At 48.5% G+C, this 17,247-nt stretch overlaps 1 protein-coding gene across 3 annotated transcripts in view; it reads left to right on the top strand.

Annotated features, from left to right (window-relative positions):
• Positions 1-17,247, top strand: part of VMP1 (vacuole membrane protein 1) — a 109,967-nt gene that overhangs the window by 30,920 nt on the left and 61,800 nt on the right. For all 3 annotated transcript variants that reach the window (XM_035140115.3, XM_035140116.3, XM_035140117.3), the window contains exons 6-7: positions 2,465-2,632; positions 12,107-12,238. In XM_035140115.3, the coding sequence (XP_034996006.1) occupies positions 2,465-2,632; positions 12,107-12,238 (300 nt within the window). The remainder of the gene's footprint in view (positions 1-2,464; positions 2,633-12,106; positions 12,239-17,247) is intronic.

Below are 17,247 nucleotides of genomic sequence, written 5' to 3'. Positions count from 1 at the left end.
CTGCTGTGACCAGCTCCCCTGCCCCCCTGGTCTCCCAGGACCAGAAGAGGGAGGAAGAGGGAGGCACAACGAGAGGCGAGAAGGCAAATGAGCGTTAAGCTGCTGGGAAGGAACTGGGAAAAGAGCCTTAGAGAGTGGTGGGAAGGCGGGGACCTTCAGTCCCCTCAACTGCATCATTGGGGCAAGAGTTGCTGGGATCATTAGGCCTGCGCTGTTTCAGTTCCTTTGAATAACAAGTTAACTTTGGTGACACCGGGTGGCCTGACTCCGGCTGCTAACACCCACCGACAGCCCATCCTCTCAGAAGCTGGGCACCCAGTCTGGATCAGAATCTTGAAGGCACCCTTGCCCACCCTCTAACAAGAGTCCATATGGCCAACAAATTCTGAAACAGGGTCCTTTTAAGAACAGTTGGAGGAGGAGGAGGAGGAGGATGCAGGAGCCTGCTCTCTGGAAGAGGAAGTCGTTACTTGGAGCTGCGCTTCCTTGGCTTGAATATTTTCACTGGCTCTAACGGGGACAATCCATGAGCAGTTCTGTTTTCTGTTTGATGTGCTAATCAATTCCACATACAGCCCTGTCTTTGGCACTTGGTTTTGTCTGCGTTCTCCTGCGTGCGCGCCAACAAATAGATCCGGTGTGGAGGGGCTGTGGCTTGCTGGATATTGCCGCCAGCATGGCCCAGGGGTGTTGGGTGCTGGGGCCCAGCATCCCCACGCTTGAGAGCTGTGGAATTCCCTGCCCACAGAGTCAGCCTTAGACACCAACCTGGGTGGTTTTAGAAGAAGACTTGGCAAATTCATGGAGGGTATATGGCTGCCAGTGTCTACTAGCAATGAGGGTGATGCTCTGCTCCCGCGGTCGGAGGCAGCTATACTTCTGAAAGCCGGTTGCTTGGGATCACGAGTGGGATAAGCTGCTTGGGTCCTGCTTGCAGGCTTAGCGAAGTTGGCTGCTGTGAGAACAAGATGCTGGGCAAGATGGGCCTCTGGCCTGATCCAGCATAGGCACTTCTTACATTCCAATGTATATTTTTCATCATATGCTGACCACACGCTCCCTTTGGACACCTGAAATGTATTTTTTTGGTCTCACCCTTGGGGGAGGGTGTGGCCCCCAGCACATTACTCTTGTGGCTATTTGGCCCTTGGTGAAAAGAAGGCTTTCTCACCATTGGTCTCCCTAGCGTGGCACCGTCTACCCCAGTCGTCTGGCTTGCTGTAAGGCAAACTTCCTGCGCCCCTTCCTTGCCCAGAACACTGGAGGTGTGAGTCACTCAGCTCCGTTATCTTCCGAGCCTTTCTCCATACAGAAGGCCTTGGCTTTGGCCATTTGCCAGGACCCCCTGCTGACCATGAATCATTCTCAAGGGAGACTGGGGAGTTGCGGGTGAAAATTTGTTCTGCAGAGGTAATGACCGAATTGCACATTGATAACTGAGGGGCGGAGCGGCAAAGTCTGTCATTCTGTGCTGTGGTCGGGATCCAGCAAATTCTGCCTTTGCATGTGGCTTTGGTTTCTTAGCTAGTTGCTCCCCACACCGCACCACTGCTCTTGAAACCGAAAATGCTCTTAGAAGCAGTCTCTGTGTGAGCAACTTTCCTTTGAAGGGTAAAAATTCCAGAGAAAATAGTGATAGGTGTGTTTGAGCCCACAGCCCCCCCCCCCAATTTTTTACAATTGCTGTATTACACCACACTGGCCAGATTCATTCGTAGACTCAAAGAATTAGACTTGGAGTTAGAAGGGACTGTGGGAGTCATTTGGTCCAACCCCATGCGATTCAGGAATCTTTTGCCCAATGTGGGGCTCAAACTCACGACCCTGAGATTAAGGGTCTCATGCTCTACTGTTTGAGCTATTCAGACACACTGTTAGCTGGATTACGGCCGTTTCATGTGTACACGCTGCCAGTCAGTGCAGACAGCACTGAGCTAGATGGACTGACGGCCTGGCTTGGCATGGCAGCTTACTGTGTCCTTCCCCCTACTCTTGCTACACTCCTGGTTAGCTTCTCCCAGCTTCTTCTCCTTGCAGAGGTTCTTTTCTTGCCTCTTCAGTTAACTATAATGGGGGCTGACATGGGTCAACAAAAGGGACTCCCTTCCTGGTTATAGAGCGCCTGCGTCCAGAATTCTTGAGGGGCCAAAAGGTAAATACTGGAATATAAAATAAGCCAACAAATGTTGTACGGTCATACATTGGATCCCAAACACCTTGCAAGTCGAACGTTTTGGCTCCCAAACGCCGCAAACAGCCAATCGGAAGCCGCACCTTGGTTTCCAAACGTTTTGGAAGTCGAACAGACTTCTGGAACGGATTCCGTTCAACTTCCAGGGTATGACTGTATTAGAATCACAACCCTGTTTTGTTTTGGAAGCATCATCACATGCTGATTATTCACTGCACTCCTTTCATATTTGCCGCCGCCACCACCAACCTGCTTCTCTTTCCCTCTCTCCAGGGTCCACACATAGCATCGGTGACGCTTGCTGCTTACGAATGTAACTCCGTCAATTTCCCTGAACCGCCCTATCCCGACCAAATTACCTGCCCTGATGTAGAAGGGGTTGAAGGATCAATTACTTTATGGACCATCATCTCGAAAGTCAGGCTGGAGGCCTGCATGTGGGTAAGAAACTAATCAAGCCTAGCAATATATGTTTTTTCCAAATTTTGTAGATTAGAGAGCAGCCTTGTAAATAAAGCTCAAAACAGATACTGATCACAAGTTTTTAGCAGCTCACCCAAGACAAAAGTAGGCAGGACACCCCCTTTTCTCTCTTTCTGCCACCCCCTGTCTCTCTCTCCCTCCCTTTCTTTTGCTTGCAGTGATTCACACCCCCTCTAGAAATTTTGATTTTATTTGCAAGTGTATGCAGATTAAGATGATAAAAAAATCAATTAAGGTCTCCTTTGTATCAGCGCACTGATGTCCTGCTGACTTGCATTATTTACATTTTCAAAGTGTATTCCTTGTTGTTTTATTCTTCTTTATATAGATAATCCACTTGCGTTACAAATAACAGGTTTGACAGTTCCCTGCCCCAATGTGCTTGCTTGCAGTTCTAAAATAGGCACAGGGAAAGAAAAGAAAACGGGAAATAGTGAAATTATTTCCCCTACATCTAGCATTGACTTAGTGACAATAAGGCAGCCTTCCCCAGGCAGGTACTCTCCAGAGGCTGACGGCCTCTCAGCTCCCCTCGGCCCCAGGCAGGATGGCCAGTGGTCGGGTTCATGAGGGGAGCTGAGAAGGCTGCAGTAAGGTAGAGATGAGTGTGTGTGTTTATATGTGTGTGTAGCATGACAATGAACAGGAATTAGATGAGAGGGTGAGTGTGTGGCACGATGTTTGAAACAGGAGTCTTGGGCAGAACCAAGAGCCCACACACGTTGCTAATTCAATTTCCTTTATGAATCACTTTCTACGTTGCATCTTGAAGGAATCTAACAACAGAAACATCAGCTGAAAAAACGCATGTAGAACAACCAGTTAAAAGGATTCCTTCCCCCTCTATATATATATTTATACAGTTTCCACTGGCAGATAAATAACTGGACATCAGAAAGAAAGAAAGAGAATAACCCAGCGCAGATACAGACTGGGGTAAAAAACCTCCACTTGTTGAGAATGGGAAGTCTTCAGTAGGTCTTCATTAGAGACGGGGACCTGTTTTGATACATAGAATCATAGAATCATAGAGTTGGAAGAGACCACAAGGGCCATCCAGTCCAACCCCCTGCCAAGCAGGAAACACCATCAAAGCATTATTGACATATGGCTGTCAAGCCTCTGCTTAAAGACCCCCAAAGAAGGAGACTCCACCACACTTCTTGGCATCAAATTCCACTGCCGAACAGCTCTTACTGTCAGGAAGTACTTCCTAATGTTCAGGTGGAATCTTCTTTCTTATAGTTTGAATCCATTCAATGGGAGGGAGGTCCACAGGGCGAATACTGCCACACTCAAGGCCCAATTCATCACATGGAACACTGTTCCATTGGAACAGATCTAATAAGAGATGGCATACGCAGGAGGCCCTTTCCTGCAAAGCACAGTGATCACGTTGGGTAGATAAGGGGTGAGCCAGTCGTCTCACAGCAGCAGGAAGAGCCACAGATACATTAAGTCAGAGACAGGGCACTGCTTTACTGATGGGGAGCCACTGCCAAGATGCCCGTAACAGCTGACATGCTTTGCAGCACCCCCTGCCTTGCCTGCATCCTCTTCCAAGGCCTCCTGGCTAAAGGATGCTCCCGGCTGCAGGGTGTCCTGGCAGTTCTTGCTGCTGCCAATGGCGCAGGGTGTTGTGCGAATTTTTGTCTTCCCCTAGAGGGGAGGCTTGCTGTTAGCTGATTTCACAACATGTTTCCCCTTCCCCTTGCCCTCGCTTGCGTGAGTGTACAGGCGCTGCCTCTTGATTTCCTGTAAACTAAACGATGTTGGCAGCTGGATGTGTGTATGGGCATCTCAAAATGCACACACACACCCTTTGTCCCAATTGGAAGGAGGACCGGAGCAGAGGCCAGCAAGCACGTGCTCACAGAGTGCAGCGGCTTCCGTTTCTTTCCAGTCGCTAAGTCAGGCCGTACCTGCTCTTCCCATAACACATTGCTGGTTAACGCTTCCACATGTTTTTATAACAAGGGGGGTGGGAATCGGGGAAGGTCTGAACTCTCACGGTCACCTAACACCGCCCCGCCCACCTGTCCCCCATCTCTCACTGTTAAGAACCTCTTCCTTAAAAACAGTCAGTTCCCCCAATCCTGCCTGAATAAAACAGCTTTCACCTACCAAAGGAAAGGCAACAAGGAGGGAGGGAGTCTAGCCGCTCCAGGAAGGAAACCTGTGCCCTGCATCCCTGCCAAACGTGACTTTGAGGGTGGCGGGGCTGAGAGAAGGGCCTCCCCTCAAGATCTCAAGATCTGGACAGGTTCATATGGGAGAATACAGTGCTACAGATAGATAGCCTGGGCCTACGCCCTATAAATCCCTATCAATCATGCCCAGAAACAGACCAGTAGCCAGTGAACTGTTGTAAGAAGGGTGTTATATGCTCCTTAGAACCAGCCCCGGTCAACAGTGAAGAAACCAGCACAGCTGAGGCGCAGCCCCAAAGGAGACTTGGGATTGTGATGAGGGAGGGCCCTGCTTCAGGTTGTGGGTTTGGGGGGGAAGAGAGTTACAAAGAGCCCCTCGTGTGGGTTGAGGGGCACTCCTTGGTGAGACGAAGGCGCGCCGGGGTGGGAGACAGCAATCCCAATTGCAGTCGGTAACTGCGCATCCGTGTGATTGATGGGTAACTATTCGTTCTGGTGTTTTTACGCGGTTCTGTCAGCGAATGGCCCGCTTCTTTTGTCGCAGAGGGGAGGGAGTGATGGCTGACAGGTGTTTGGTGATGGAGAGGGGATATATTAGAGTTGCTGAGGGGATAATATGTGTGCCTTTGTGGATGTGTGAGAGGTGTGGGAGTAGAATGGGATGGGCGATATTGGATGAGTAGTAGAAAGCACATGATTTATGTACATGTAAGACAGAATTTTGGTGCGATGCATATGTGTTAGTGGGACAAAGGTTGTCTATTGCATGTCAGACTCTGCCTTGGCAAGAGGGAAGAGGGAAGGAGCTCCTGACTCTAGATCTGTTTTCAAAATATGCTCCTGCATGTTTGATTTTGTGTGGTGGGAGGATTTTATTGTTTTGTATTTTATTTTACTTTTTCAGTTTCACTGTATTTATTTTGTAAATCACTTATTATTATTATTATTTGCATTTATATCCCTCCTTTTCCTCCAAGGAGCTCAAAGTGGTGTATATATTTCTCCCCCTCTTTTTATCCCTCCTGTGAGGTAGGTTAGGCCGAGAGGCAGTGACTGGTCACCCAGTGAGAGCTTCATGACTGAGTGAGGACTGGAACCCTGGTCTCCTGGGCCAGCACCACTTAGAGAATGTCCCAGTATTAAGCAGTATAGAAATAGATAAAAGAATGAAATAAAGAAATGAACTATAATGAAAAATAAAGCGATAATGCTTTAGGGGGGTGGACACCGTCTTCTTTTCTTCCATTGAGAAACACAACTCAAGGCTGCAATCCTATCCCCGCTTTCCTTGGGAGCAACTCCCATTGAATTCTCAGTAGAGACTGTTAGGATTGCACCATAAGGCCGGTGCTATTTTGCTTTTGTGCAATTCCTGGGATTCTTTTTTAAAGGTGCGCATGCACAGAAATATTTGCCCACATGCCCAGAATGGAAAGAGATAGCAGAGGGCAGAAAAAGAGTGATGGGGACAGACAGAAACATCCCTGAGATCCATCCCATCAGTCTCTGCCCAGTGGCGTGGACATCAAGGGACAGGACAGCATTGAGCACCCATGTCTGGAAAAAATAAAATAAGGGAAGGTGTAGAAGCCAGTGTGCCAGACCTGCACAATCTGGTCTTTATGATCTGTTTGCGATATACAACCCCTTTCTGGAAGCACTCTATGCATGAGTTTCTTAGAAAGTTTCTCATGAAACTCTTGGGATTGAGGCCAGGTCTAAAAATGTAGCGGAAGTAAGTAAAAAAAAAAAAATCCCCTTGCAAGCAGAATATTAGCACATTATATCCCCCATAGAGCTGAAGGAGGAAGTGGGAAAGAGTGTCACTCTTCCAGCTTCCTCCATCGTCTTTTTGAAGGAGAAGAAGGGAAGTCACTTTTGCCACCTTGTGGTGATGACGGCAGTGAGTGACAGATTCACGGTTCCTGGATACCCAGTTGGCATCCCCTCGATTAGGGTTTCAGGGTGGCAGTTTTAAAAAAATGGTTTGATCTTACAGATCTTTTTGTCTGCCGCTTTGGAGGCAGTGAAACCCAAAAGACAAGTTAGCAATCTTTTAACTAGAATAATAAAAAAATAATTGACATTGGGGAGGCATAACACTATGCACCCCTCAGTCCTTCTACTTCATTCTGCTGCTGCTCTTTGCAGAAACAGATGTAATTTCCAAGTAAACTGGCTTTCGGTCAGGATGCTTGGGGTATGAGGAGGAAGCTGGCATGGGAAATAGATATACAAGGGCAGCCATTCCCGTGGACCATGGAGGAGGCTGCCCACTGCATCTCTGCGTGAGTCCATGCCGCATCCCAATCAGCCTCTGGGAACAAGCCATTTGCTGCTGTGTTTCTTCCCCGGGGAGTGACTGGACTGCACAGATTGCAGAGATGCAACAGAGATGCCTATCCTCCAGGGGCCAGGTGGGTTCCGGGGGGGGGGGTGGTCACTCTTTAAAAGTAAGAGTGAGAAGGGTTTTCAGTTTAAGGTGGGGAGAAGTTCAGTAAGCGCTCAGAAGTTTTGGGAACTGCTGTAATAGGGGGATCTGTTCTATGCGCTCATATGATCCCTGTGCTCCTCTGAGTTGTTTTGCAACTCTCGGCATGTGACCCAGCTAATTCAGGGAAAGTTCACTTCCAGTACGTGCAAGGCAATCTCTTCCCCCCCTTCAGTTAGCAACACAAAGCCCAAAGTGGCATGCTTGCTTTTTTTTCCCCAGCAGAGCAACATGGTTTTTATTTTTTATTTTTTTTGCCGTTTGCATCATCACCCCGAGAGAACTGAAAAACTTTCCCCCAAAACGGATTGTTTGGATGGGGAGGGAGTGGAAATAGCTGCCACTTGTTTTCAGGCTCATGCTTTGAATCGGCAGCAGCGAACTGGAAGATTACAGCATTGTCCACAGCGAACCCGTTTAACGGCTCCTTTTGTTCTCCCTTCAGGGCGGAATGAAAAGTTATTCTTCCCACTCGGGAACAGCTCTTTCCTCTCTCTGTGGGCACACACACTTCCCCGGGGTGTGGGGATGCGATGAGTCGGAAGGTGTGCAAGGGGGGGTTGTGGGGCGCAGGGCTGCAGGTTTTGATAGTAGCCCTCTGTAATTCGCATTGTCCAGATCTGTACTTAGAGAGAGGAGTTAAATAGAGGAAGCTGTCAGGGTGGTTTTTATCATTTGCTTTGCGCAGTTAAAGCTGCATGCCTGTCTGCTCAGTTGGAGTTTTCACGAGGGCTCACCCCACCCTGGCAACAGAGTATTATTCCATCTGCATCGGTTACTGATTTACAAACATTGGAAGCTGCCTCTATGTCTGTTCTAGGATTGGGAAACCTCAGGCCCTCCAAACCTCTCTCTTTGGCCCTCAGAACTCTCCCCAAGCCACAAGCCTCACTGGTTCCGCTTGACACCCCCAATGGTTAACCCCCCCCTAAATTTACATTAGTTGTCCCACCCACCTTTGATTCTGGTCCACCCACTCATGGCATGTGGCCCTCAGAAGGTTGAGCAGAAGGAAATGTGGCCCTCGGGCTGGAAAAAGGTTCCCTTCTCCTGATCTAGTGAAGAGTACACACATGCCTAGGCTAGTGTTGTTTACTCTGACTGGCAGAGGATGGCCATTTTTATTTTGGCGGAACAGGTCCAAACTACCATCATTTAGGCGCCTCTGAAGATATTGTTGCCCCATTGAGAAGGACGTTGCCCAATTTGGCACAATGGATCCAACCAGCGCCATTTTAGATGCCTCTCAAAATACGGTCCCCAAACCTGGCACGAGGTTTCCTGAGGCAGAAGGCAGCAGTCTTCGTCTACATTTGGACACCGGTCACTAATTAAACATTAGCTGCCCCCTCATAAAAACTGATTTGGGTTGTGTGTGTGTGTGTGTGTGTGCAGCCCCAAAACTCACGGATTACACTGCCCATTCAAACATCACAAATTTGGGGTGTTTCTTTGAATTTCCAGGCATTCCTAGGCACTTCATTATATATATAGGAGTAGTTTACTGCAGTTATATGGGCGGAATAATCCCCCCTTGTCAAAGTGGTGGGCCATTGTGTGTGTGTGTGTGTGTGTGTGTGTGTGTGTGTGTGTGTGTGTGTGTGTTTTCTCTTTTGTCACCTCCCTGGTGTGTAACCTGGCTGGCTGGTTTTGAGTCATTCTCAGCCAGCTTTCTCTAAGGTGGGGAGGTGGGGGCTTTCTGTGGTTCATCTGCTCCCTGCCTGTGGGTTGTGCGGCTGAACCTGAGAAGGTCTCCTTGAACAAATAGTGTTGCGTTTGGAGGCAGGTGGTGTTTTGCCCCTCCCTTGATCTCTTGATTCATTTAGATTGCGGGTATGTAATCTGCACTTCCCATAAGCATTTCTTGTGCAGAGCTTTCTTTAGAAATTCATTTAGGGCTGGTTCACACGTTGCCCAGTGATCGGGAAGGCACGTCAACACCTCTCGCTTCCTCATACAAAGGACGATAATGATGTTTGGCCTAAGGTCCAAATCCGGCCCTCCGGAACTTTCTATCTGGCCCTTGAAGCTCTCTTCAGCCGCCTGGCCCAGCCCCGCTTTGCAACCTGAGTTCTTTTTTGGCTGACCGGACTGTGCCTTTGAACTCTGGTAACGCCTCATGCTGGTCTGGATATAGCATAGGAAGGGATCTGTAAGAAACTTAACCAACTGAAATCCACATTCATTGCTCTGGATTCATTGCTCATTGCATACCCTCCAACACTTTGAAACCAGTATCCAAGACACCATCTTCCTAAATGCCATATTCTCATTGTTTTATTGCGAGAGGATGGTGGCCATTTTGGTTACCGTGATCTTGTGCGGTTTCATGCTGCAGTTTCCTCTCCACAAAAGCAGTTCCCCCCCCCCCGGCTGCAGGGCCAAAATGGACGCCATTTTCTAGCGGTAAAAAATGGGGTGTCCCAGTTTTGGGGGGACACTTGTGGGGTATGTCATTTCTCTTTTGCTTCTTGCTCCACCCACTTTTAGCATGTGGCCCTTGGAAGATTGCCATGAATAGAAGGTGACTCTCCGGTTGAAACAAAATTCCCGTTTATGATATTCATCCCATATATATATATATGTAGAGAGAGAGAGAGACGAATAAATGAATCAAGGATTATATGGCTCAAGAGTGTACATGTTGACCACATTGCTTGCTATGTATATATTCTGATGAGGGGCCTACCTGTGCCCCCCTCACCCCCAAGAAACCCATTGCAGGATCATCAGCTACGGTAGTAGGCAATCTAGAACCATTCTCCTCGGCACGTATAGTGTCCAAAATCAACCCCCAACCCCTGTCCTGCAGGCCTGAGAGACAGATTGGAATATTGGACGTCCCACAAAACCTGCTCCCTTCCCTTCTGCCTGCAATGCAAATTATCTGCATCTGGATAATAATGGGAAAATTTAAAAAACAAACCACGAGAGCCTTGTGGGTGGGTGGGTGCTGTAATGTTTTCTGTGTGTTTTCCTTCCTTAACAGGACACAGGCCTTAGACTTAACTGCTAAGGTTTTAAAAAATTGAATTCTTTTTTGAAAATGTTTTTCTTTCAAACCAACCTGATGATATTTTGCTAAGAGTACACAAAGCAGCTGCGACTCTCTCTGTGTCCCCACCACCACCACCACCACCAGCAGCTGCCTGTGGGAGGGGAACAAAGGAGGCCAAACAACTATAGAGTTTTGCTTGAAAAGGAGCTCTATAAAAGCGTTTGTCACTCAGCAGCAGCTCCGAGCAGAGACATCTGCCTCTGTGGCCGAGGTGGACCCCTCCTCCCGCCAGCTGTCCGATTATTCTCCTCCCTACCTTCCCTGCCTTTCTGAGCCACTGCTTGAATCGGATCCAAGCTTCCTCTTCCGTTAACCTTTGATTAGCCAGATGGCCCGTTGCGGGGCTCTTGCGTGTGTGGAAACCCACCTCTCTCTCCCCCACACACACACACAAAGAGAGGGAGGGAGAGGGAGAGAGAGAGAGAGAGGTGTGTGCTTTTTAACTGCCAGGGTGAAGCAAGCAATCTGTTTGCTCTTGGGTGCTTTTGTCCCGAGAAAACAAAATACCTGCTTCTCCTTTGTGGCAGAACTTCTAAAAAGTCAGCCGTGGTTATTTCCTGTTAATGGCTGTGAGGACATAAAAGGTGGGGGGATGTAAAGTCTTGAGGGATTCTCCAGTTCATTGGATGGTGTGCTTCTGGTCTTCCTGTTGTTGTTGTTGTAATTGTTGTTGGACTACAACTCCCATCAGCCCCTGCCAGTTTGGCCAATGGTCAGAATGATGGGAGTTGTAGTTATAGGATCATGGAATTGTAGAGTTGGGAGGTGACCTCAACTAGCCTCCCATCCACACATCCCGCCAAACGGAGTGCTTGTCCTGTGTGCTTTTGTGCATGGAGAAAGTGGACAGAGATAAGTTTTCCTCCCTTCTGTCGTAACACTGGAACTCACGGGTCTCCAGTGAAGCTGAATGTTGGACCGGGAAAGGAAAAAGTCCACCACCCAGGGCATAGTTAACCTATGGAACTCAGTCCCGCAGGAGGCAGGGATGGCCACGAACTTGCACGGGTTTAAAAGACAACTGGACGAATTCATGGAGGATGAGGCTCTCAGTGGTTGCTAGCCGTGGTGGCTCTTGCTCTGCCTCCACGGTCAGGAAGACCAGCTGCTGGAAACCACAGGAGGGGAGAGGGCTCTTGCGCTCAGGTGCTGCTTGCAGGTTTGCCACAGTCACCTGGGGGGCCGATGTGAGAACAGGATGCTGGACTAGATGAACCATCAGGCTCATCTTTCGTTCTTATACTATTTTTTGTGTGTTGTATTTGATGGTGGAATAGAGAATGTGCAATGGCCCCGTCGTTTTGGGACTTTGGGGCAGAAGCCTAGGGTACCACTTAGCAGAATTCACAAGCCACCACCCCCCTTAAGACCATAGCTGCCAAGTTTTCCCTTTTCTCGCGAGGAAGCCTATTCAGCATAAGGGAAAATCCCTTAAAAAAGGGATAACTTGGCAGCTATGCTTAAGACAAGTATTGTTGTTGTTGTTGTTGTTAATATCCTGCCCATCTAAAGAGGGCCCCCCCATAAATCCATTAAGGCCAGAATCTAAAATGACTTAACTGCACCACTGAGGATGTGCTGGTATAGGAAGATACAGGGTTGGGTTCCCCATGAAATCTGCTGGATGGCATTGTACAAATTATGCCACCTTCCAGCATGAGAGGTGAATGAGAGAAATGCTCATTCCTTTGTCGCTGTTGTTTTCTCCCCCTCCTCCATTCCCCCCCGTCCAGGGTGCCGGCACAGCCATTGGGGAGCTGCCTCCATACTTCATGGCCAGAGCGGCCCGACTCTCTGGAGAGGAGCCTGACGATGAGGAGTATCAGGAATTTGAGGAGATGCTGGAACATGCTCAGACCGCACAGGTAGGGTCAGTGGCGGAGAGAAAGACAACCCAGGTTGCGTTTAAAGGTGAACCTGCCTAATTCACATGCGCCTGTAAACTTCTCTGACCTTTTCAGGGAAGCTGTCCAGCCAAGTGATGTTTGCAAGAATGCATATACTGGAGTAAAGGGTACATTTAAAAGGCATATGTTGGTAAAAATAACATACAAAACTGCATTGGGTTGGGGGAAATTGCTTTGCAAAAAGTTGCATTTTATTGGGCAGAATCGCAGACAAACGTGTCTGTTAGGATCAGTTTGTACTGAAGTGCTGGTGCATGTTCACGAGGGCTTTTTTAAAAAATTGAATAAATAAATAAATCACCAACTGATGTGTAAAACTTGATATTGGAAAAATGAGAAACCATGAAAGACCAAAGCAGGCAGTACACAAACAGGTAAAGGCACCCAAGAGCATCATTTTGCCACAGGCAAGGTGTTGCAACTGACTTAAGTCCTACTCGCAGTAGACCCACTGAAGTCATCGCTAACTAAAGCTGGATGCTGACTGTTAACTTCTTTGTATAAGGTGAGAAGAAGCATGGGGCCTGCACTCAAGCGTACAGTCTAGAAATGGCTGTCCTTAGGGAAGCTACTGTGGAACAAAGGTAGGCCAAGGCTGAGCAACTTGTGGCCCTCCAGGGGTTGTTGGACTCCCATCAGTCACAGCCAGCATGACCAATGGTCAGGGGATGAGGGGAGCAGGAGTCTAGCGACGTCTAGAAAGCCATAGGTTTCCCCCACCCCTGATCTTAGCGCCAGCATTTCCTGCCTCTTGCATGCGAGAGATGGAAGAATGCCTCTGTTTAGAAGACACATCCCCCCCTGAGAGAGGGAAACGCTGCTCCTTAGATCAGTGGTGAGGAACGAGATGCTGCTAGGCTCCAGTTCTCAGCAGCCCCAGCATAGCAAGCAGTCAGGGATGATGGGAGTTGTAGTCCAGCAACACCCAATCCCTGAGGTAGAGGAATGGAGGAAGAGTCATAGAATTGTAGAGTTGGAAGAGGAGGTGTTGCCATTGATTTAGCACAGGCACCCCCAAACCGGCCCTCCAGATGTTTTGGACTACAATTCCCATCATCCCTGACCACTGGTCCTCTTAGCTAGGGATCATGGGAGTTGTAGGCCAAAACATCTGGAGGGCCGCAGTTTGGGGATGCCTGATTTAGCAGGATGGGTCGAGATGGGACTGGAGTGAGGAGAGAGAGAGAGAAGGGTAATTTAATTTGCTTGTCTGGGTTGCTAGTGTAGAAATGTGTTCACAAGGTAACTTTGGAACAGACCAGGCCAATGTGCTTTTTAGGCCCGAATCACTGAAAAATGGTTACTCTCTCCCCTCCCACCTCCTTTGTTTACAATGGTGCATTAGTGGAATCAGAATGAGGCACAATGGGGCAGGAGAAAGAGCCTAGGAAGATTCATGCTGGCTGCAGGCAGCTGGGCCCAAACACAGGTTGGAAGGCCCCACCAGACCTTCACGGTCCTTAACTCTAAACCCTGTCCATCCTCGGGAAGTTCATGTTCTGCATACAGAAGGTCCTGATCTCAATCCCTCACATGTCCATTTAAAACAATCAAGTGCTTGGTGATGTGAAAAGGTCCTTATCTCCTTGGTAGTCAGGGAGAGCCGCTGCCATTCAGAGTAGACAACACAGGGCTGGGTGGACAAAATAGTCCAATGTGATATGAAGTCAGCCTGTTTTTCATGTGCCCCCCATGTCCCTGTGACTTTATAGCAGAAGTAGTTGCTGGATTCCCCTCATTCCTGACTGATGCCGGATGAGATCAGCCTTGAGTCTAATCCACTTTAAAAGGTAAAGGGACTCCTGACCATTAGGTCCAGTCGTGACCGACTCTGGGGTTGCGGCACTCATCTCGCGTTATTGGCCGAGGGAGCCGGTGTACAGCTTCCAGGTCATGTGGCCAGCATGACAAAGCCGCTTCTGGCGAACCAGAGCAGCACACAGAAACGCCGTTTACTTTCCCGCTTGGAGCAGTACCTATTTATCTACTTGCACTTTGACGTGCTTACGAACTGCTAGGTTGGCAGGAGCTGGGACCGAGCAACGGGAGCTCACCCCGTCGCAGGGATTTGAACCGCTGACCTTCTGATCGGCAAGCCCTAGGCTCTGTGGTTTAACCCACAGCGCCACCCGCGTCCCCTAATCCACTTAGGGCAGCAGTAAGTTACACACACAGTATCACAAGACATCGTAAGAACAGCAGAAGGGGGCCTGCTGGATCAGGCCAAAGGGGGCCTGTCTAGCCCATCATTCTCTTCTCACAGTGGCAGCAGCACTCCTCTCCCTGCTTGGCATTCAGAGACATGCTGTCTCTAACAATGGAGGGAAGATCACAGCCATCATGGTTGGTAGCCATACCGTAGATAGCCTTATCCTACGGGAATTTGTCTTTTAAGGCCATCCAGATTATTTGTACCCAACCAAGTTTTACCCAGAGTCAACCCTTTGAAATGGACAGATCTGAGTTAGCCACGTCCATCTCTGAGTAAGACTAATGTTGGATACAAACCATGCATTTATTTATTTGCTGAAAAGGATTGTTCCTTTGGCACCTCTGAGCAATGCTGCACCTACCTGGCTGCCTCGAGGGGCCTTGTGAACGAAAATGATCTTGGCACCCGCCTTGCGCTTGACGGGTCTGTTAGGCAACCAGCCCACATGCCTTAAGTCACCCATTCACTGAATAAGCTTTTGCTTATCTGCTCCGTTTTTTTATGCATACAAAAAGCTTGCAGCTCTTTCCTCGAGGCTGCAAAACGTAGCACGAAAAGCCACCCCAGAGTGACCGAGTAGCTTTTGGGCTTGCCAGTTACGCACGCAGCCGTTCCAGCTCTTCCTCCTGTTCCATTCGCCGCCCTCCCATCCCGTAAAATTAAAAAATATTTGGCAGTTGCCTTGTGCTACTATCAGTGGCCTGCTGTTTTGTTTACTTTCCCCAACCCTTTCTTTTTTCCCTCTCTCTCTCTCTCCCTTTAAAGAAATAACAAACTTAAGAGAGGGGTTAAGGCAACATAAACCTCAGAGAGCTTAAGGCAGGGCTGAGTGGTTAGGAATTATGGAGTGTCAGTTGTTACTAGGACCCAGGGCTGAGTTTTTCTTTTTCTTTTCTTTTCTTCCTTTGACTCCTCTGAACCTTTTGCTGGTTGTGGTTTGTCTGGCCCATCACATGATTTCTCAGCAAATTCCCCCTCCCCTCCATTTCCAGTAAACTGTTTGAGCAGGGATGAGTCAGGGTGAAACCAGTTTCCCTGTAACCACAGGACTTGTTTAAAGAATTTGTCAACGTGGACTCCAGAGGGCTGGGGTGGAGGGTGGGTGGGGGTGCATCTCTTTCATTTTATTTTTCGTGCTTAGGTTTGTCACTCTTGGGGTTAATGTTGCGTCACGAGTCTCCCACCCCGGGGCGGGCGACTTCCTGTCCAGGAGAGAACGAGATGATGGACTGAGCCTTTGCAAGGAGTTAAAAACGATGAACTCAGGAGTTCAATAGGACCATCATGGAGCACCCCCCCCCCCAGCTCTCTAAGCATTTCTTAGAGCTCTTGTGGGAATTGGCTTCCCCCTCCATCTTTCCGCGGGGAGTTCCCCTTCTCCTCTTTGTTTCCTGCAACAGAAGGTACAAAGTGCGCTTGCCTCGCCCTTGCACCTTCGCTTTTGAGAACTTGGAAGGGTGCAGTAGGTGAACAGGCACAAAGGTATTTTATAATTGCCTATCAGCAGGTGTAGCTGAAGCAGACTTAGTTTTCTGGCTACCTTGTATTTTAATGAATTTGCTTTAAAAGAAAAAAGTTCCATTCATTAGATTTTTAGCAGTGTCAATAGCAAACCCCCGACATAGCTTATGATTTGTTAATTCATTGCATTCATGTCCAGCCTTTTTCCTCCAGGGAGCTCAGAGGCTGTCTGTACATGGTTTTCTCCTTCCTCATTTCGTCTCCCATAACTTCTGACGTCCCTAGAAGGCACTCGCTTCCTCTGAGACTGGGACCAAGGAGCTAGTTAGAATAGTCTTTTGCATATACTCAGTGAGATTTCCCCTTTCAAACTTCTGTTTTCTTTGCAGAGTTAAGGTTCCCATCCTGCGCTGCTTCGCAAACTGCCTTGGAAACTCCCTTGTGTTTCCAGAGTGGTTTGCTGTAGCTTTGTGTGTGTGTATCTGTATGCTGTTCAACAAAATACACATTCAGAGCCCACGAACCTAGTAACATGATTTTTTTCATCTTGGCTTGAGAACTTCCTTGTCTCTTACCCCCCCCCCCCCAATCCTGGCCGTTTCTCTTGCTCTACGTAATTCCTCCCTGTAGCCAAGCTTCTGTTTATTAGCTAGCATACGAGTCTGCTCCAGTTGGCTTCTAAATTCTGTTCTCTCCCTCTTTTCTTAAAAGGATCCTCCAGTTGCCAGACAAGGATGACTGTCGCTGCGACTTCTTTATTATCTCCCAGCAAATGGGCATGCTTAAAAATAGTTCATGAGCTGGTTTCACAAAAGAGAGAATTTGGGAAGACGATGGGAGGCTACCATGTTTGAGACAGAGGAAATGTTGATATTTTTCCCCCTTCTGTGCCTCCCCACCCTGAAAGGCAGGGGTTTGGATCCAACTCCAAAAGCCAGCCCTTGTCTGCCTCTTGGATCTTTCCCATCAGCCCTCTTTCCCACCCTCCTCCTCAAATCAGCTTCCTTCTTTTATTAATTGTTCTTTTGCATCTGGCCTGTATTTCCTCAATGGGTGGCCACCGCGAGATCTGTCTGTGTGTTGTACATTCCAGGACCTTGAGGCATTCGTTTTGCTAAGGCACGCAGGAGTGGATCTGTCTTAACCCTTTTCGCCCTTTGGGCCAAAGCTCTGCACGAGACAAGCAGGCCTAGCTCTTGCTCAGCGCCCCAGATTCAAAGCCCACTTGCCCTTTTTGACATGTTCAATCTTATTGGGGTGGGGTCTCATGCGCCTGCTTTTCATGTATCTAGTA

Source organism: Zootoca vivipara, chromosome 14, assembly GCF_965207765.1.
Source record: "Zootoca vivipara chromosome 14, rZooViv2.hap1.1, whole genome shotgun sequence".
In the NCBI taxonomy this organism is placed as follows: Eukaryota; Metazoa; Chordata; class Lepidosauria; order Squamata; family Lacertidae; genus Zootoca; species Zootoca vivipara.
The sequence above is the reverse complement of the archived record's forward strand: the minus strand, read 5'-3'. Positions and strand labels throughout refer to the sequence as shown.